At 43.8% G+C, this 22,427-nt stretch overlaps 1 protein-coding gene across 1 annotated transcript in view; it reads left to right on the top strand.

Annotated features, from left to right (window-relative positions):
• Positions 1–22,427, top strand: part of LOC128744517 (discoidin domain-containing receptor tyrosine kinase B) — a 672,699-nt gene that overhangs the window by 638,673 nt on the left and 11,599 nt on the right. Inside the window, exons 15-16 of the mRNA XM_053841578.1 lie at positions 10,120–10,279; positions 10,431–10,580. Of these exons, the coding sequence (XP_053697553.1) occupies positions 10,120–10,279; positions 10,431–10,580 (310 nt within the window). The remainder of the gene's footprint in view (positions 1–10,119; positions 10,280–10,430; positions 10,581–22,427) is intronic.

Raw genomic sequence — 22,427 nt, 5'->3', positions numbered from 1 at the left:
TACTTTCAAACTTACTTCCTAACTTTACGAGGTCATAGGTAATTTCACATCTCATGTCTAGTAACCATAAATCAACCGCAAGCTTGAGGCTTAAATAGCATAATTCGTCCAGCAGAGAGTCAACCGCCATGCCACCTAGATGCTAACTCTATGGGCGCATATTTTTACACTTTTTACCAGCGCCGAGGCAGAAATTCGACCTGCTGACTCTTAATGGTGTTATCGTATTCATTCCACAGTTTGTGACAAAAAAATCAATTATTACAATTGGTTTAGAACTCATTCTAAACTCATTGTAATATTTGCACATGATTCTGATTAATATAATATTAATATAAGTTACAAACATGAGCATTGAAATGTTTTTAATTTGAAAAATGTAAATCCAAACGGTCACTTCACCAACTTGTACCTACGATAAAACTATAATTAAAGTCTTTATCCAAGAATCTCGAACAACTTCATTGATTGCAATCGTTAAACGTAGGATATTATTATTCAAATTAGCTGCTTCCTATCTCAGATCAAATCTACCCGAAATCAACTGAAATTATATGATTTATCTTCACCACTGCACAGCCTGCACTAGCCAAGAATAGCACCCCCTGCAGTTCCTTTGCTTTTCGCTCCTCCTCCCTCCACCGCACCGGTTCGATGCTATTTCATTTACCGCGGCGCGGTCGACAGACTTCTTGGGGTTGATGACAGGAAACTACTCTACCTCGCTGGGCTCGACCAGTTCGAGAAGGATATAAATCACAATCATAATGAATCCTCTCGCCTTCTTTAGAAAGTGCAGAAAGTCGTTTTTCAAATCAACCTCACCCGTTTCAAGTTTTGCCCTCCCGCCACACCCACCATCAACACCGCCACCAGGAGCGGCACCAGCAAACTGATACCACCAGACCCGTTAATGGCTTAATGGCTGGATCAGTTGGTTGGGTTGTGACGATCCGCGGATTCCGGAATCAGCAGACAGCAGCACCAACAGCAGCAGCACCCATTGCAATTCCGAACCAAACACAAACTACAAGCCAACTACTACAATCCAGTCAGTCAGAATGGCGCACTGGAAGAAGGTAATGGATCTGCATTTGGTACGGGAAAAAAAGCAAATCAACGGAGGAAAACAGATTGCATAATGGTGTACTTTTAACGAGATGCGCGAATAATGAAGTCCATTCATCACCTGCGAAATTCTCCTTCCGAAAGCAGCAGCAGCAGAAGCAGAAGCATCACCATTAGCAAGCTACAATGAATGGAATGGAAGATGAAGGGCAGATTTAAAATAATCATAATTTTGGCCGAGATTCCACCAAGAAAGCAGCGCTCACAAACAGCGTCATGAGCTGCCAGAGCAGCTATAAATCATCATGGGTTGAGCTCTTCAACTGGACGACAACATTGGCTAGCAGAGCAGGAAGTCGCAGCCAGCAACAGCCAGTGAGACTAGCTAGCACACGGGCAACCAACGCGGGAAGTTGATAGAATTTTAATTCCGAGGGAATAAAAGTTTTGCAGCTATAAACTGCTCGAGAAACGAGAAAAACGACTTTGTCAGTTGAGGTAGCAAAACATTGCGTTCGCTAAATCACACATAGTAAATCATGAATTTACGACTGGAGATCTGGGAAACGCAAATGAGCTATATTTTTGTTAGTTAACTGGAAAAATAAAATCGATTCATGTTTTTATGTAAAGCAGCCTTGGAAAGACGAAAGAGAGTTGTTTCTTTTAACGGCAGCTAGTCATCAGAAAACCACAAATTTCATGTCAAACACGGAAACTCGCAATTCCAATTAATCCTCAAATGAATGCGGACATCTGCAGACGGCATTCACTTTTGATGCTTCGGAGACCAATTTTTTATTCTATTGTTACAATAATACCGCTGTAACAATTATATCACAATTCTCACAATATCACAATTATCTTATTCAAAGTTTTGATCTTCGTGGTATCGCTATTTATTCCGCAAGCTAATTTTCTTAACTATTCAGAAATTTCAGCTTCTGAAAATTGCCAAATTTCAATGGCGCATTGCTTTTAACGACATAATAGGTTCACGATAAATTGCCCGCCCAGTTAGCTCCGGGGTACGATGCTGGCCTAACAACGCAGTGTTGAAAAATTCATAGCAGCAAAAAACTCAATGAGATTTCAAGCATCATGAAATTTCAACCTTGATCAGAAACGCCGAACTCACATAATATGAATATTATGAATTTCTCTCGCTATTATACGCGATGTCTCTGTTGCTATGCGATGTGAACCAAATTCAGCTGTGAGCATTTTGCTTAATTCTTCTACAGCTGGCATTTCATACAACAAACCAGAGAGCGAAACAGAATTAACCGCCAGAGATGAATTAAGATGGCAAACATATTGGCGGAATTTACATTTTTCCTTCGCGGGAATCGACATTTTCTTAACTAGAAAGTAAAAAGCCTAATAAGAATTAGATAAACATGTAGTTTAAATGTGTGTTTTAGTTTAACTTTACGATTTATTTAGAGATTCATTCGCTCACGCTCACTCACAGTTACGTATCGCACGAGAGAATGCCTATGCTTTTCAACAACGAATTTGTATGTATGTGAAAAACGTTAAGTTTTATTTGAATTAAGTAATGATTTAACATTTTATTTACGTTTAATATACGAGAAATATCTGAAACATGGTTAAGCAATATAAAAGATATTCAATTGAATTAACACACAGCGCTCGCGAACACGTCTGACTCTCGTGGTGGATCTCGGATCACTGGCTACTTCGGCTTACTCCTCTGTATAAGGTTCTGTCGTTCTTACATGTATATGTGTATAGCTCCGGGTAGCAGTTGAAGCAAAGCAGAATATGATCAAACGGGAAGAAATATGTGTGAGTTTTGTGCTTCTTGCTATGCAAACAGAAAAAATCGCGTGTGAGTTTTTTCTGCATAGGATCAAGTTGGCATAATTCACAATTGATTTTGATTTTTGAGGAGTTTTGAGATTTTGAGTTTTTAATATCACTGCTAACAAGTCAGTCGTCGTATGTTCGAATCTCGACTGGGCGGTGCCGCTACAGAGTTAAGAGGATCTTTGCTCTAACCCTGTAATTTTCCTGTACTCTAATAACCGGCTGCGAAGTCTGTCGATAAAGAAGGGTCAAGTTCTGAAAAACGTTTATACCCACGGATTTACTTTTATTAGGTTCACGATAAAACATTTTACTACCACTACTTTACCAGCCGAAAGCCGGGGTGCCTCTTGCCGTATCAAGAATTCCCCTCCATTTAACTCGGTCCTGGGCTAATCGTCGCCAATTCGTTGCGCGTCTCGGTACACGCATGTCGGCTTCAACCTGGTCGAGCCATCTAGCACGATGGGCCCCTCTATTCCTGGTGCCGGTGGGGTTCTTGAACAGAACGGATTTCACTGAATAGTCGTCCGGCATCCTTGCGACGTGGCCGGCCCACCGTAGTCTCCCAACTTTTGTCAGATGTACGATGGAAATCTCTGCAAGCAGTGCCTGCAGCTCGTGATTCATACGCCTCCGCCACTCTCCACTTTCCGTTTGTACTCCGCCAAAAATAGTCCGCAACACTTACTTACTTACTTAATTGGCCTAACGTCTTACGACAAGGCCTGCGCAGTATAATTTCTCCATCTGTTTCGGTCCATGGCAACTGATCTCCAGTTCCGCGGGCACCCAGTGCTCGCCAGATCTCGCTCCACCTGGTCTAGCCACCTCGCCTTCTGTGCCCCTCTTCGTCTTGTTCCTACCGGATTTGATGCGAAAACCATTTTTGCAGGATAGTTGTCCGGCATTCTAGCAACATGTCCTGTCCAACGTATCCGTCCAGTTTTAACCACTTTCTGAATACTTGTTTCGCCGTAGAGACGCGCGAGCTCATGGTTCATTCTTCGCCTCCATACACCGTTCTCTTGCACTCCGCCAAAGATGGTTCTTAGCCCCCGTCGTTCGAAAACTTCGAGTGCCCGTGGGTCCTCCCCTAGCAGTGTCCACGTTTCGTGCCCGTAGAGGACAACCGGTCTAATTAGCGTTTTGGACAGTGTGCACTTTGTACGGGACCTCAAATTGTTCGACCGCAAGTGTTTGTGGAGTCCGTAGTAGTCCCGACTTCCGCTGATAATACGTCTTTTAATCTCACGGCTGGTTATGTTGTCCTCTGTTGCCAGTGAGCCAAGGTATACGAACTCGTCGACTACCTCGAACTCATCCACGTCGATTACCACCGTTCTGCCCAAGCGGGCCCTGTCGCGCTCGATCCCGCCCGCCAACATATACTTCGTTTTAGATTTATCTTCAATCCAATCTTCTCTGCGTTTTAGTCTGGTGTACTGATCTTCCACCGCCTCAAATGTTCTGCCGACAGCATCCACGTCGTCAGCAAAGCAGATAAATTGGCTGGATTTATTGAAAATCGTGCCCCGCATTTCGATCGCCGCTCGTCTTATAACACCTTCAAGTGCAATGTTAAGTAGCAGGCAAGAAGGATCATCTCCTTGTCGAAGTCCCCTGCGAAATTTGAATGGGTCCGACAGTCCACCCGAGATTCTCACACAGCACTGGATCCCATCCATCGTAGCTATGATAAGTCTAGTAAGCTTACCCGGAAAGCCGTTTTCGTCCAAAATTTTCCATACCTCTTGTCGGTTTACGCTATCATATGCGGCTTTGAAATCGATGAACAGGTGGTGCGTGGGGACTCGGAATTCGCGGCACTTCTGGAGGATCTGCCGCAGGGTGAAGATTTGGTCGTATTAGACCGACCCTCCATGAAGCCGACCTGGTAACTTCCCACAAATCTATTGGCTATTGGTGAAAGTGGATGGAAGATAACTTCGGACAGCACTTTGTAGGCGGCATTCAGGATAGTGTTCGCTCGGTAGTTCTCACAATCCAGCTTATCACCTTTCTTGGAGATAGGGCAGATAAACCCGTCTTTCCACTCCTTCGGTAGTCGTTCCGTATCCCAAATTTTGACAATCAGTTGTTGCAGACAGCCGGCCAACTTGTCCGGTCCCGTTTTAGTAAGTTCCGCTCCAATGCCATCCTTTCCCGCTGCTTTGTTGTTCTTCAGCTGCTGGATGGCTTCTTTAACTTCCCTTATCGATGGGGGTGGCACATCTTCGTTGCTTGCTACACCAATGTGGTCACTTCCTCCGCTATCATGGTCTTCCGCCTGCACGCCGTTCAGGTATTCATCGTAGTGCTGCTTCCACCTTTCGATCACCGCACGGTCGTCAGTCAAGATACCTCCATCTTTATTTCAGCACATTTCGGCCCGCGGCACGAAGCCTTTGCGAGCTCCGTTGAGTCTCTGATAGAACTTCCGTGTGTCGTGAAAGCGATACAGCTGTTCGAGTTCTTCGCACTCTTTCCCCTCTTGGTGGCGCTTCTTCTCCTTGAAGAGTCGGGTTTGCTGCCTCCGCTTCTGTTTGTATCGCTCCACATTCTGACTGGTGGCTCTACACAGCATTTGTACACGTGCGGCGTTCTTCTCAGCCAATATCTGCTGGCATTCCTCGTCAACCATTCGTTACGTAGATTCGGTGCCACACGGCCTAGGACGTTCTCCGCTACGCTGTTAATTGCTGTTTTCACGGAATTCCAACAGTCCTCAAGAGGGGCTTCATCCAGCTCACCCTCTTCCGACAGCGTGGTTTCGAGAGATAACGCATAGTTTTCGGCGACCTCCGGTTGCTTCAGTCGCGCTAGATTATACCGTGGCGGGCGCCGGTATCGTATGTTGTTTACAACAGATAGTTTTTGACGTATCCTCACCATCACTAGGTAGTGATCCGAATCAATGTTAGCGCCCAGATAGGTCCTGACGTCGATAATGTCTGAAAAGTGCCGACCATCTATCAGAACGTGGTTGATTTGTGATTCTGTCTGGTTGGGTGATCTCCAGGTGTACCGATGGTACCCAAGTAACACACAAAACAAGTTAGAAAATAATATTCATGGAAAGTAGTTGTTCAAGAGTATTATAAACGTACTTTGAAAACATATGGCGTTATTATTAAGGTTTTGAGATGTTTTGACAGCTCATATCAAAAGAATAATGTTTGTTTTTGTCAACATGTCAACACGAAGTGTTTATTATGTCTCTATTACTAAATTTAAACTACTGGAAGAACAAGTTGTAGCCTACGCTATAATAACGTTTTAAATTGGTATGAAATAACCTGATACATACTTCTTTCCGATTGTTGTTTCAGTAGTCTTCAATTTCTTGCGCTTTTCTGGTAAGAGAGAAGTTCTGATATATGTAATGTTATACTGTTCTATAACAAGCTGTGTTGCTTGGGTAGAGGTTATGCTGGAAGAAGGCACTACGTATGGTCATGTTCTTGGAGGCGGCGAAGTCGACAAGTCTTAGACCGTTTTCGTTCGTTTGCGGGTGGGCGCTGAACCGTACAATCACCGGTTTGAATTCCACCTCCTGACCAACCTGAGCATTACAATCCCCGATGATAATTTTGACATCATGTCTTGGGCAGCGGTCGTATTCACGCTCCAACTGCGCGTAGAATTCGTCTTTGTCATCATCGGTACTTTCGAGGTGAGGGCTGTGCACGCTTTTTGTAAGAAGATGGGTAGTATGCCATCCGGTCCTGCGGACTTCACTGGTTCAAAGGAGCTGAGTGCCCAGGTAGTTGAAGCCTCCGTAAACAGTCGGCGTGCAAGTAGATCCGAGAAGTTTGACACATTGCATGATGACTCAACTTGCTGCTGCCCGTCGACGTCGCTTCCAGTGGTCACTGTCGTACCAGGGAAATGCGTGTTCATAAGAATCATCAACGTTTCCCTAATAGTAACAGTGCGACTGCCATCCTCTTTTTTCAATTGCTATCGCGCCGCCTCAGGCAGAGTCTGGATGCTTTCGCAAAACTTGACTCTGAACTTTCACTTGGCTTCGCGAAGCTCTGCTTAGTATTTGGTGAGAGATACCTTGTAAACCTTCTAATTGAACGTGATTTTAGCTCTGTTGAATAAACGCTTAGCCTCCGGACGAAAGCTGCTGAGCGATGTATTCCACCAGGGCACGTCATGGCGAACTGTCCGCGTGATTAACGGACAGTTAGCGGTATAAGCATCAACGATCCTACTCTGTAGGTCATTGGCTGCAACGTCCAGCTCAGCTGGTGTGCATATATTAATATGACAAGTTTCGAAGAGTAACCCGAATGGTCCCTGAACGAACTCCGGTTGGTTTTCTTCCGGTTTCTGAATTGTTCTCTCGTAAGAAAGTTTGCCTCGATATCAATAACGATATGGCTATGGTCTGATAAACTAGGTTCATCAGAGACATACCAGTTTTTGACCTTCTCAGCTATTGAAATGCTGCACAGAGTGAGGTTTAGGACTTCATCTTGATAGCGTTAACAAAAGTGAGGACGTTCCCTACACTGCATACATTGACATTGTTAACAGTTAAGTATTCAAGTATTTACATCCGTACTGCCCCAAATCTTTTGGGGGATTTTGGGCTTTCTTTCATGTGACAATAAATCTCCCAACTAAACATAATATCAGACGATAGTTGGCTAAGAACTAAACTTTATTTACAGATAATCAATTTATAAAACTGGAACGGTTGATTGTATAGGAGACCTAGTTAGCCGATTATCATCATCATCGGGTATGGGACAGATCGGCCGATTATGATGATGATTATTAGAGATGATCGGGAATTGCTATGTGCGGCTACCGGAAGTATGCGGACGCCAATGCCAGGTTCTGATTCCCCGTAGTTGTTGGCACTTCCAGTTTGACAGCGATGACATCGCGTTGAATGAATTCTGTAATGAGAGAAATTTGTATTTCTTTCGTTAACAAAATTGCAGTGTTGGACTGCGTGTTACAGTAAATTAACTTACCGTAATTTCCTAGGCCGAGAATTCTCGTGCCGTGAACTCAACGTTCGTGAACGAAGGCAGACGCTAGCTGCTGGTTCACGTATCTTCGACCAAGGACACTGGAAGCGCCTTTTGCATGATGAAAGTTCGCTTGCATGCAACGAAGACGGCCCGCTATACCGTCCTTAGAAACTGCCAGTGGCGAGAGCGCCCTGTTGATTTGCATGCTTCCGTACATCAGAGGGCTTCGGCTACTGCAGTCGACTGGAGATCGAATCACGGCCGGCGCTTTTCGGTCGATTCTGAGTTGTGGGAGTGGTTGGCGGTTGATGCAGAGCTCCCTTTCGGGACACCTTGCGAACCTTCGCAACCGTCGCGGACGGGCGGACATTGGTTGGTGGTTGATGCAGATCCCCCTTACGGGGAACCGTGTGACCCTGCACAACCGTTACCGACGTGTCGGGAGCAGGTGGTTGCGAAACTTCCTCTTAAGGTTGCCCCACACGTACCTCCGCTGCTCCTGGTGCAGAATTCTCTAGTCGCATGCGAGCCTTGCCGATCACATAGTTCAGCATGAAACCCTGCTTGACATTTAGGTTAGCAGACAGAGGGTCTATCTCCAATGCTAGTTCCACCATGTTCCCTGTCACACTGCGTGGAAGTACTCGCCACGTTTGTATAGAGAAACCGTCGTTCTGATTTTGGAGCAGACGAAGGATCCTTTGGCTCGAGGTATCCACACTGCTCGAGAAACCATGAACACAAGGGGCCTCGAGAGGTCATTCATGGTGTATGTTCGTAGCAGCGCTTTATCTCACGGTTTGATGGTTGGTACCGTAGTCTCCAGCCATCTTACTGTCTCCTTGTCAGCACAAACGAGAAGCAGGTAGCCGTTCTTGAGCTGGCAGCTCTTGAACTTTGGCCGTATTGCTGGAGAATCCTATTCTGCAATGCAGTTCAGAATTTCGTTGGGAATAGCCGTAAGCTGAACTGCGGTGAGTATAGTGTATAGGTAATCAATTGGCGTGATTGCGATGCTGGAGGCATTCACGATCTCATTTTACGAAACCCCTGTTTGAGGTATGGGCACAGACGGCCTTTTGTTTTTACGTACTCTAGGTCGTTTAGTACTTGGATCTTTTGCGCTAGTGTTTGGCGGCACAGTCTCCGTCGATCGTTATCGCTTGCTCTGTTCGAGAGGTTGCGGTTCCTGGTCGATAGAGCGAAGGGCCAATTTTCAAGCCTCATCTTGTGTATATCCCTTGCTGAGATACAGCTTGTGTCGCCTTTTCTGTGCACTAGATAGTCGCTTGAGAGCAACACGAGACGATGTTAATGCTCCATCATCGTCTGGTTACGTCTCCGGATCGGGAAGATTATCCGTACGGTTCTTCCCACTCTCAGCATTCGCATGAGTGCCTCCTTTCCTGTCGGTTCTAGTTTCCATCGTTTACCCGATTTCCACTAAGTAACGTATCCTGGATGGTACCACGAGGAGGTAGGGATAGGAGTTGCTGAATAAGAGGCTAAGGACCTCCGGGGGATCTATCTTATAGCTGCATGTATAATAAAGACCGCGAGGTTCTGGTGCTCATTATTCAGCCATTTACCATCCCCGATGTTGGTTGTGTTCTATTCCAAGGTTGTAAACTATTCCAATGGCTCCAACACCTACATGGAGAAAAGAAATGATAAAATGATGAACCACATAGAGAAGTTATGATGATTCGTAGGACATGTTTGAAAGCAGTTAGATTTGGTTGCGATAACAGGTCACTGCAAAATTACTTAGCCTTCTCCTAAAACTTCCGCATGTCGTCGGCAAGCAACAGCCTTTCCGGCTACTCCCGAACTAAATACTGTAGGTATAACAAAGGTTCCTTTCACCATTAGGTAGATTAAATCCATCTCTGTGCTAAATATGAAGCTGCGAAAATGGGATTTATTCACACACACTGCCGTCACAGAGCTAAATTTCAATTCTATAATTGTGACCATTCGCTAGATAATGTAAGCTGAAGCTTTTAACTGATTACTGTCTCGCAACACCCCTCTACTTGCTATTTTTACTCATTTTACAGATTAAATAATAAAGCGTTCGAATCATTTATTTGAGAAAATAAAAACGCCTGCACCCAAACAACCGCATCATTAAAACGATTAAAATAAAACTCAAGCCAATTCTGGTCGCCGCTTATTTGCCATCATCTAAACCACACATATATTTTCTTTCTTTTCTGTGCAGGAGTTGTTTAGTAGGACCACAACTGGAGATAAAAATCTGTACACTAGGAACTGTGATAAACCGCATTGCATATCCCGCAGACTACTGTCACCTGGAGGGAGCTGGAAGACAATCACAACCGATGCCGATCCGGTGGATGGCATGGGAGAGCGTACTGATGGTAAGTGTGCAACAGCAACTGTTGTCCGTCCGTTCGGCCATCCGGAACGGAGGCCGAGGGACGACGGTACGGATTATGTGTTTGCCTTTCGATGCTAATTAATTCAATTCTCGCCACACACACGCACACGCACTCGCACTCGCACCCGCAGGGCAAGTTTACATCCAAGTCTGATGTGTGGTCGTTCGCCGTGACGCTGTGGGAGATCCTCACGTTCGCCCGGGAGCAACCCTTCGAGAACCTGAGCGACGAGAAGCTGATCGAGAATATTGGACACACGTACCAGGACAACAAGAAACACGTAAGCATTTTAATTTGATTTTAATTATAGTTCAGGATACTGCTGACTTCTGACTTATCACATTTGGCTGGGGTGAAAAGCGATTTCGGCCCCGTCTCGGAGGGAGGGTTAGCATCACGTAAGGAAGATGGTTGGGGCTTATTGAATATATCGATAACAGTGAGCTGGGTAGGGAAACCAAGGGTTAGGGGATAAAGGATGAAACCAGGAGCTGAGAATGTGACACCCGGCATATATAAAACCAATCAATTATTCACTGGACCGGAAACTGCTGCAGTCGTGGTGCCGTACCTGCCGTATGTGCAAGATGGCTCGAGTCGATATTTGCGGTCAAAGCCCAAAGCCGCAAAAGTCGTTATAATTTGCATATGATATTGCGCCATCTACATGGTATTGTTGCTGCTGCTGGTGATGCTAGGGTTGAGAGACAGCAACGGTTCACAATCCGTCCAGTTAGAATTATTAGTGATGGCAGCTTCATTCATTCGCAATGAACTATACAGGCAATTGGCGTGATGATTCGCGTTTAGCATATGTTCGAATTGATGGAACAATTCTCAATCTGATGCAAAAACATGCGGTTGAAACAACAGGTAGGTGGATGGGGAAAATCGTGAAAGGCTAATCATCAATTGCTTAACCACAACTGTCTGGGTGGAATTCGGAAAAACTTTATTAGTAGCATTGATTAGTATTAAAATGATGCACGTCCTGTGGCGGTTTGAAGCCAAAACTTTATGGATTTTGCTTTCCATTCCTTCATATCCTTCCTTTAAACTGCACATGGGCTCACCTTCCTTGCGGTACAGGGTCGGTCGTCTTCACTTTTTTTTGCGCTGCTCATTCGCCGCCAGGTCATCTGTGTCTCCTTGAACGATTTAACCACACGGAACACAGTCGAACGATCGATTTCCAACTGTTTCGCGGTCCACCTGTGGGACTGACCCGGATTTTCCATGAGCGCGCCCAAAATTTTTGTCGAAGCACTTCCTGCTTGGAAGCCATCTCGATAACCACTTGACATATTGTGACGAAATTTTGCACAATCATTACACACTTTAAACTAGTTTTTGTTTGCTTCTTGTGATAAGAAGTACACTGGTTTTACTCAAAATTTCATGATTTTTTACCTATGATAAAAAGTTATACACAAAAGAAAGCGTTGCATTTTTTTCGTGTACAGTCTTTACATTCTCAAAAATGAAGCAAACTAAAGCAAGGTTTCCGAGTTGGAGTGAGAAGTTGTTTTCTCGAAGTTAGTAGACGAAAAATGTTGTTATCGACTTTCCGTTTCAGAATAAAATCCCAAAAACACGAATGATTCTATTTGAAAGATGGCTGAATCCCAGACAGGTATTGCAGACAAAATCGCTTTGTCTAAAAGTCTACCAATCGTGTTGACAAAATGATTGATTTGTCTCTAGCCAATGTCAAATATTGGATCTGTAAAGTGTAGAATTTCAGCTGAGACGTACAAAGGAATATATCCATTAACGTCGACGTCGACATGCCACCTCAAGCCAGGGACAATAAAGTCGCCAATTGACAGAATTATTCCCGACTCTGCGAAACGGTCCGCGATACATTGTACACGTTTCGGTGAAGACAAGTACATCATACTCACAACTGGTTAGCAATAAGCGCAGCCGAGTAATTTTAGTCCGCAAACTCCTGACGTTCTGATAGTACACAGCAGGGGTGCGATGGAATGTTCGCGCTTTTGTGCTTAGTGCACTGGGATATGACGTAAGGCTGCTAACTGGAGTATTAGCATTGCTCTTATAAGAAGAAGAAACCGGAGAGCTAAGATGTGGAGCAGCATCAGGTATCGATGGTAAATTCGGATTGACAAATACACTTGCCTAACGGTGTAGGTTGGAAGACACTATCACCACTCCCACTCACAGAGCCGGGACGACTGACGAACGCTGGATCCAATGACTCAACTACGATGGAGACCTCCGGGGTTTTCATTATGCCAACTGCAGTCAATGTATAGGATAAAACTTGGTGACGAAACAGACGAAGATGTTCGGACCGGCAGCTTCTGAAATAGGTTCACACATAGAAACGTGGCAATGCCCTAAGTCGGATTGCATCGCTTCAATGATGGATTGTTGATGATTAGAATAGTGTGGTTATTTTTGATTGTTTTTTAGAGCCTTGATAAAGAATATAAATTATTCGAAACGTTGGTGAAAGAGAAAAACACCGTTTTTCTGCTTTTTAAGACTACAAAGCCGAAAGAAACTCCATTGAGTGAATAACCAGTCGATAAAAGATTGCAGTTAGAAGAGTGGGACAAAAGTAGAGGGGTATCAAAGCGTCGCTGTAGCGTGTACTTGCCACTTGCCAACGATATCAAACCCATCACCATACCCAAGCACAGAACCGGAATGTACAACTGTACAGCGAGTACAACTGTGTTGAGGAGATCGGCGGCTTTCAAGAGACTTGCATACGTGCTTCCCAGTGGGGGGGACAGATTAAAGCTTAATCGTTGGGTCTACTCGGTGTCGGAACGATGCATGCGATAATGACTTAATTTTTGCCGTACAACTACGTCTTTTTACCATTAATAACTCTACGGATTTTGTTGGTTGGTCTACCATTCGATTCACAAAAGATGCAGGAATTGTGTGGTTTTTATGAAAAGACTGTTTTCCAATCGCTATATAGTGAAAATCAACGAAAACTTTCAAGGTCAAATTTTCCCATATATTTGCAGTGCTGATAATATTGCTTCACAAGCACAGACGACTATTACATACACCAAGCATACAACTGCTGCTGTTGCTTCAAAAGAAGAAGAACAAGAATAAACTTACTACACTTGCGTAGCCCCGCCCAGCTGATGTGTAAAAACTACTGAAATACTATAAAAAGAAAAGCCGAGCCGCTATCGTTGTTCATTCGCTGCTCGAGTGTCGAGCTCTGCAGGCCAACTTTCCTCTTCGATCTAAGCTTAAACCCTAGGTAGATACCGGCTTAGATATCATTATGTGGAAGCAGTGTTGCCACATATTCATCTGTACTGGAAGCGGCAAAAATCTTTTTCATCTGTACCTTTTCTTCCAAAAATCTGTACCAAAATCTGTACCATTAAAAATAATTATTGCATAGAAAAACTTGGTTTGTTAGCATTAAAAAAATGCACGAGTGTCAAATCATTTATTTGTTTGATGATGTTTGCACATATCTCTGCTAAACTTAGATATAAATACGTTTTTATTAATTTCATTCATACTAAGAATTGTTTCTCTATCGATTTCAAGAAACAGCACTGAGAAAAAAGTATGAGTTTTTGACATTCAGAAAAATCTGTACCTATCTGTACTTTTTGGCAAAAATCTGTAATCTGTACCGTACAGAATCTGTACCAAAAAATTCGAAAAAATCTGTACTTTTCCAGATAAATCTGTACATGTGGCAACACTGTGTGGAAGATTGATTATGCTTCACCCTCGATCCTGTTTTTCGTTTGCTACGTCACGCGTCACACACGAACTACCCGACTGAACTGCTCGACTCAACTGCTTGACTCAATTGTTCGACTCGTCTGCTCGACTGTACTGCTTGACTCAACTGCTCTAATCGACTGCTTGACAGAACTGCCTAACTGAATTACTCGCCTCGATTGCATGAGTTGACTGTTGACACGACTGCTCGACTCAACTTAACTGCTTAACTCAACTGCCCAACTGGCCCGCTCTAATCGACTGCTTGACACTACTGCTCGTCTCGACTGTTCGAATCAACTGCACGACTTAACTGCTCGATTGGACTGCATGACTTGACTGCTCAACTCGACTGGACTGCTCGACTCTACTGCTCAACTTGACTGCTTGACTGGAGTGCTGGAATGGAATGCACGATTGGACTTCCCAGACTCGAACTCGACTGCTTAACTCAACTGCTCGACTCAATTTACGCTGTTTTAGTTTATATGGGTCACTGCACGTGAAAAAAATTCGTTGTTTATATTCAAGCTTTCATCACAAAATCCACATAATGTAGTTCTACGCCAACCGGTCGTGTCTCCAACACAACCCTTCCCAGCTAGCATTTTCATATGTATAAAAAAGATAAAAATCAGCATTACGTACAGATATACATGCTGAATAAATCGTATTTCATGCGCAAAATTGGCATATCCGTAGTATTTTGGAGGCGATATACGTGATTACAAATAATTTTGAGCGTTACGACTATATAAGTATTTATATACGATAATATCCGATTAAGCACGAGTCGCTCCGTACTGCTCTACGATTTTGTACTGAAAATCGTATGTATGTCAATTATTATCATTATATACGACAGAAAATCAACTTGATCCCACTTTATCCAGCTTTAGTTACGATTTAGAGTTTCTTAGGAGATATTTACGATAGTTTTCGTACATTGATATACGAGTTGGTGGTTGGTGCTGGCTGGGTTGTGCTTTGCTATGTCGGCAGTTTTTATAATCGACGGCGAGTACGGTAGAAGAAAGTAATGAAACAAAGGTGTTTATAGTACCTCAGGGGAGGCAAGATGTGAAGATGGGGCCAGTTAAGCAGCGCTTAAAAAGTATGTTTACCGTTCCACTTTACCCAAGTTGAGGGATCCGTGGATCGAACCAAGCTATAATCGGAGCCAATTATAACCGGATTCGAACTCACTTCTCCTCCCGGGTCCTGTGGATCGCAGACATTGGTGAACCTCTGAACCACAGTGGACTCCAAACCCTTATTAAGCCTGCGACGTATTTAAAACTCTACCCACACCTGCGAGGCTGCGGGTTGACCTATTTTAAACACAAATTGTGCCTCTTCCTCCGCCTTATGTAGTCAAACGATCGAATGATAAATTTGAATCTAATTCGCTTCACCGACGGGTCGACGAAACTGTACAGGCACGTGCCGTTGTTCGTTAGCGGCGATTTTCAACACGGAATTACTCAACTGCACTGCACTCTTCGCAGACTAAAAACCTTCGGTAAAGGAACAATGGAGCCTTTCGAAGTCTGGTCTGCAAATCCCAATCAGGTAATAAACTTCATAAGGAAAGGAGTACAATGCCGGACTGCGAGAAGAGGTATGAATTGACAATGACGAACACTTCCATCAGTAGTGTTTTGTCGGCAACTAATACTTAAACAAAAGAAGAAGTATACCACAATAGATCAAAATAATGGTCGCAGTGGTCAAACTTTCCGACGAAAAAAACTCAACTGCAGCGGCCGCCGCAGGATGCCTATTCCATCTTGACCGGTTTGGCGCATTAGGCATATGCATTATCTATAGTGAACAGTGTTGGCTTTCGTTTGTACGATATTTCACTAAAAATATTTTTCCATCGATTGCGACCGTCGGTGGATATGCTCTAAGGTTCACTTGATGGCAGCCCAATGCAGAATTTAAACAAATGAGTTGATTAAAGAAATCCTTGTACGAAATCTCTAAGTATTTTGCCGGTTAGAATACTCAACTACAGTTGAATGATGAGAACAGTCTCCGAGTACACTTTGCACAAGCATCCCGAATATCCAAGCTACACACACGTCGAGTTAGCGAAAACGTTAAAAGTGGCCTACATCCGTACATTGAGCAAATAAACGACCCGAATTGCCCACTTATAGAAAGGTAGTGACTCCGAGTCGCAAAGACAAACAAAACAAGACCTACATTAAGGCAGATTTCAAACAGCTTCCTAGGTAGGAGTTTTGTACCATCACTGGAAAGGCAATGGTGGCAGAAATTTTCAAGCATATGAAGCTGTAGAAGTTCACTACGAAATATTTGTTTTGGCAGGCTACCTGTACCTTGCTTGAAAGGCAACATTTTCACTGCAATCGGGAATGGTAACACGGGTGCTGCCTTTCTCAAAGGAACCCAATTCTTCCTTGCTGTTTTGGCTTGGTTTGGTATTCTGCCATTACGGAACAAAGGCTATTGAGCGATATGCCGCCAACAAGGTGCAGAAAGTACCCATGGACATGAACCCATCCAACACGCCAGAGCTCCGCCCAATCGCGAAATGTTAAGCTTGACAATAGCAAAATCTGAAAAATATCCAACAAAAAAGTGTTGGAAACAAGAAGTAGTTTGAAGCAAAATGGCGTTCTGCAATCAATAAAGTGGACTACGTAGCTGTACGGAATCTGCTGGCATGTGTTTAACGAAAGGCCCGGTCATAGACAAAAAGAGAAAAACTCATTGAAGAAAACTCTATTATATTATTTTGGGTGCACATTAATACCATCTATGATTGGCATTCCTGAAGATTAATTTAAAACAGGAGTATCCGTCGGCTAAGCAAGTGTTTTGCAAATGGCCTTTATCTCCTTTCATTAAAAAGTGCCACTGGAAACTGGACGAAAACCAGCGAATATTTATATAAATTATTGAAGTTGTTCAGCAAATTGAAATTAACCACGCTGATAAAAACAATATATCTAAAATTTATTTCCATTTCTATTACTCTTTTTATTCGTGGGATAAATTTCGCAAATGAGAATCGCGAAAATGCAAATTGTCAAAAACAGTCTTTACATCGTAATTTTTGTTCCTTTTACAACATGCTTGAGAAGCAGAAAGGAGATTTCCGTAACACCTGAATCACGTTAGATTATCGCTTACAACTAGTGCTTATGCTTTAACACCGCAGCACAAAGTCGAGCATTATACCCAGCCAATGCAGTGCAAAATTTTCTCGAGAAGCAATTATTTTCCAAATTAAACTGTCTCTAATTTATGTAAATTGGTAATTAATAATTCATGACCCCTTTCAGTGTTTTCCCCATCTTGTCTTCCGGCTGCTGGCTGGATGGTGGAGGTCGCTAAGCTAGAAATTCGTCATTGATGCAGCCAGACGAGATATGTATAGTTAGTAATCGTGGTTTGGGCTAGATGTAGAACCACAGCCACCGCTGTTGGCTGCTGGGGGTCTGAATCCCGGCCGGCGGTGTCGGGTGATAATTGGCAGTTTAACGAAAGAGCAGACAAGAGCCGTAACTACTTTTCTATTCATGAGAATCCGGCGGAAGAGAAGATTAAGGTCTTACTGCTGCGGTGGCTCCTGCCAGCAGTGTGAAGAGGGAGTGGAAGATAAAAACTTTCAATTTACCTTTCCAAACTGTATTTCGGCCGACTAATTAGCCACGTTACAATTGTCGCTGTGTAAATAAGAATGAGCTCGACTGGTAACATGTGGCTCTTCCTGGTTTGCTATAAGTGGAAACTAATTGTGCGACTCTTCGGGAAAGCCGTTAATTCCCTGATTAAGCCCCCAAACTTGGGCTCTTCCGTAGCTGCCGGTAGTCCACGGAGGGTAATGAGGCGAAGCGACGCGTCGCCACGAGCTAGTAGTTTTACTCTTCGCATGAGTGTGACGGGGTAGAAGGGGCACTGGGAGATTATCATTATTCATAGTGTAATTTAATATTTATTACTCCTCGCGTTAAGCTGATAATCCGCTGTTGCCGTACCGTAGCACAATGCCGCAGGCTTGTGCAGCTGGAAAACAATGAAGCGAACAGGATAGGGAAAATGAAGACTCGCTGTCGAGTGGGAAAGTAACGACATGTGAGAAATGTGCATCGGAAGATGATATAATGTTCGCAAAGTACCTATGCGTAGCGCGAATGTGACATAAGCATCACTTACTAACTTATTGTTAGCCGAGACTTTGACAATTGAAATATCACACAACAAACAGTCAGATGATGCGTCAAGATTGCATTAATTCTGGCAATTGTGAAAATATCAGTCACTGCCTTGAGCGGCGAGCGGCACTCCCCTGGGAGATACTAGACTTGTGATTTAAATGTTCTGTTCCAGTTTCACGAAGATGCAGCTTATATACGTAGATAGAGCAGCGTCGCCTCATTCGGTTAACGAGCATCACGTTGGCGTCACCTGAATGAAAATGAAGCATCTTTGAAGAAGCTTTTCGTAGAACAAAAACCTACGAAAAGAGCACTCAGAACTGCACCATCATCGATGAAGTAGAAATGTGCGAAAGCGACGGAAACAAACGGCTGAAATTTTATGCAAGACTCTACTGCCACGTGGCCCTAGGTAGGCATACCTGCAGCGAGCCAGCGCTCAGCGCATCACTGAAAAAGGCTTCGCCTTTTCGTCCAACGATTATCCTTTCATTTCCGGCGTTAAGTCAAAGCGAAGTGTGTCCTCACAAGCAGCAGGCCTAAATTCGATTCCACTTTCCAAAAGTCGTTGCAACGAACGGAGGATGGCAGAAAAAAAATGCGAAACGAATTTTACACTTATCGACCGGATTGCTTTTTTTGCATAACGTTCCTCGGTTCTCGAATGCGTCCCGTCCATGCTTCAGAAGTCCATCGTTCGTAACTACTTGAATTGGTCCTACAACCAGGACTAAAGCGGTCGAAAGCATAATGTGTTTCAGGCTGTTGAGATTAATGGCAAAAACAAGTTTAGTAGTGTAAAGTGGATGCTTCAAAACAGCCTTGCATTTTAATTTTTCGTTAGTTGTCTATTTTCCTTATCAAAAAGTTGCAGTTCTCTAAATTTTGAATATCAGTTAAAAAAAAACTGTTTTGAAACGTTCATTAAAGCCGATCTTTAATAACTCAAACTGAAATTCCTAATTTAGGCCATTGCAAATATCTTTTAAAGTTTTTGCCACTGTGTTCACTCTATAGCTGGGCAAAATGGCCTTTTTGTGTGAATGGCTCTGAACCGTCCATTTTCTGCCGAGGTATGTTGATATCGCCACGAGCATCGAGCATGCAAGTCGAGCAGTCAAATCAAGCAGCCGAGTCAACCAGTTGAGTCGAGCAGTTGAGTTGAGCTGTCAAGTCGAGAGATTAAATCGAGCAGTTTAGTCGAGTAGTTGAATCGAGCAGTCGGGTCAAGCAGCCGATAATAATAGTCGAATTGAACAGTTAAGTCTACTCATGCAGTCAAGCAGTCTGATCGAGTAGTTGAATCGAGCAATCTAGTCGAATCGAACAGTTTAGTCAAGCAGTCTTATCGAGCAGTCAAGTCGAATGGTTAATTCGACCAGTTAAGTCGGGCAGTGAAATCAAGCAGTCTAATCGAGTAGTCGGGTCAAGTAGTAAATCGAGCAGTTGGATCGAGGGGTTCATTCAAGCAGTTTTGAATCGAGCAGTTGAGTCAAGAAGTCAAGTCGATCTGTCCAATCGAGTGGTTGAGTCGAGCAGTCGAGTCCAACAGTCCAGTCGAGCGGTTCAGTTGAGCAGTCCAGTCGAGCGGACTAGTCGATCAGTTGAACAATCGAGTAGTTCAGCAGTCGACCAGTAAGGTGACTGAGAATAGAACCCATTGCTAAGAATGCATGACGTCCTGTCAGGGGCCTGTTTTTAATTACCGATAAGCCTCTTAAGACGTCCTATCAGAGACCTGGTTTTGCCTACATACTACCCGTAACCCGCGTGCGTCGCCTCGCGTATAATTGAGAGCGAATTGGAGGTACGCTATGTTACTCGATGAGATGCATCTACGTTACTTTTACTTGTCTTAAATGCAATCTGGTATGATTAGTTTGAGTCTTTGCTTAACCCTCAATTGATCAACCGGGTACACCTGTACCCATGCCGAGTTTTTAGAGTTCCAGTTGCGGACTGTTCCTTTTGAAATATCGTCAAAAGGCTACAGATACTTGTTATTTATATAATCTCACTGAAATTGAAACGTTTATATAACAAAGCAGACGAATTGACTAAATTTATTCAGTATCGTGCCCCGCGTGTTGATATCCGCTCGGTTCATAACACCTTGTAGCGCTATGTTGAACAGCAGGCATGAAAGACCATCACCTTGACGAAGCCCTCTGTGTGATTCGAATTAACTTGACAATCCACCCAAAATCCGATCACAGCACTGTGTACCATCCATCGTAGATTTAATCAGTTTGATGTTCTTTTCCATGATTTTCCATAGCTCTTTCCGGTCGATGGTATCATATGCGGCTTTGAAGTGAACGAACAAATGATACGTGGGAACTCTGTATTCACAGCCCTTTTGGAAGATTCTCAGCAGTGTAAATATCCGTTCCGTTGTAGACCGACCTTCGACGAAGCCGGCTTGATTATTTCCCACAAATCTATTCGCAGTTGGTGATAGTCGGCGGAAAATGATTTGGGACAGCACTTTATAGACGGCACACCGTGGGATGAAACCCAAATCTAGGTGGACAAAAGTAATTACGCTTAAACCGTTAGTCCTAGGTATAAAGTATCTTCGGAGAAAATTTGTTATTTCAACTTCCGCATTTTTTGTTGTATATGGCATTAGGGTGACCATCATAGTAGGCGTGTGCAAAATATAAACTTTTTTATGGTTGAAGTTAGCTGAATAAAATGTTCCGCAAAGTTAAAGAACATTAAATTTTGAGTAACTTTGCTAAAAAAATGAAAGCCCTATCTTTTATGGTTGATGGACTGGGCAATTTAAAGTTTTTTGGTCGGGGTGGACCTAAAAAATCCGTTTTTCCGTAATATCTCCTTTCGTGTTCATTTCTCACAAATCATGCCTTCTGAGTACCTTCACATCCATTGAAAACGCAGATTTTGTTTGAAGAAATCAGGTCACTATCTCCTTCGGTTCTGAAGCTACAGACAGTTTTTCTAAAAAAATATGCTCTTTTCAAATGTCAATAACGGTAGAACTGCTCGAAAGCAGCACATGAAATTTTGTATGGATATTTAGTAATATATTGGCCGCCGAAATTAATTGAGATCGCATCGGTCCAGATCGGCCCTTTTTTGCTAGACCGTATTAAATCTTCTATCTATACCTATAAAGAAGGATTTCTGTCTGTCTGTCTGTCTGTCTGTCTGTCTGTCTGTCTGTCTGTCTGTCTGTCTGTCTGTCTGTCTGTCTGTCTGTCTGTCTGTCTGTCTGTCTGTCTGTCTGTCTGTCTGTCTGTCTGTCTGTCTGTCTGTCTGTCTGTCTGTCTGTCTGTCTGTCTGTCTGTCTGTCTGTCTGTCTGTCTGTCTGTCTGTCTGTCTGTCTGTCTGTCTGTCTGTCTGTCTGTCTGTCTGTCTGTCTGTCTGTCTGTCTGTCTGTCTGTCTGTCTGTCTGTCTGTCTGTCTGTCTGTCTGTCTGTCTGTCTGTCTGTCTGTCTGTCTGTCTGTCTGTCTGTCTGTCTGTCTGTCTGTCTGTCTGTCTGTCTGTCTGTCTGTCTGTCTGTCTGTCTGTCTGTCTGTCTGTCTGTCTGTCTGTCTGTCTGTCTGTCTGTCTGTCTGTCTGTCTGTCTGTCTGTCTGTCTGTCTGTCTGTCTGTCTGTCTGTCTGTCTGTCTGTCTGTCTGTCTGTCTGTCTGTCTGTCTGTCTGTCTGTCTGTCTGTCTGTCTGTCTGTCTGTCTGTCTGTCTGTCTGTCTGTCTGTCTGTCTGTCTGTCTGTCTGTCTGTCTGTCTGTCTGTCTGTCTGTCTGTCTGTCTGTCTGTCTGTCTGTCTGTCTGTCTGTCTGTCTGTCTGTCTGTCTGTCTGTCTGTCTGTCTGTCTGTCTGTCTGTCTGTCTGTCTGTCTGTCTGTCTGTCTGTCTGTCTGTCTGTCTGTCTGTCTGTCTGTCTGTCTGTCTGTCTGTCTGTCTGTCTGTCTGTCTGTCTGTCTGTCTGTCTGTCTGTCTGTCTGTCTGTCTGTCTGTCTGTCTGTCTGTCTGTCTGTCTGTCTGTCTGTCTGTCTGTCTGTCTGTCTGTCTGTCTGTCTGTCTGTCTGTCTGTCTGTCTGTCTGTCTGTCTGTCTGTCTGTCTGTCTGTCTGTCTGTCTGTCTGTCTGTCTGTCTGTCTGTCTGTCTGTCTGTCTGTCTGTCTGTCTGTCTGTCTGTCTGTCTGTCTGTCTGTCTGTCTGTCTGTCT

The sequence above is a fragment of the Sabethes cyaneus genome, chromosome 3, assembly GCF_943734655.1.
Source record: "Sabethes cyaneus chromosome 3, idSabCyanKW18_F2, whole genome shotgun sequence".
Classification (NCBI taxonomy): Eukaryota; Metazoa; Arthropoda; class Insecta; order Diptera; family Culicidae; genus Sabethes; species Sabethes cyaneus.
Note: the sequence above shows the minus strand (reverse complement) of the source record. Positions and strands in the feature narration are given on the sequence as shown.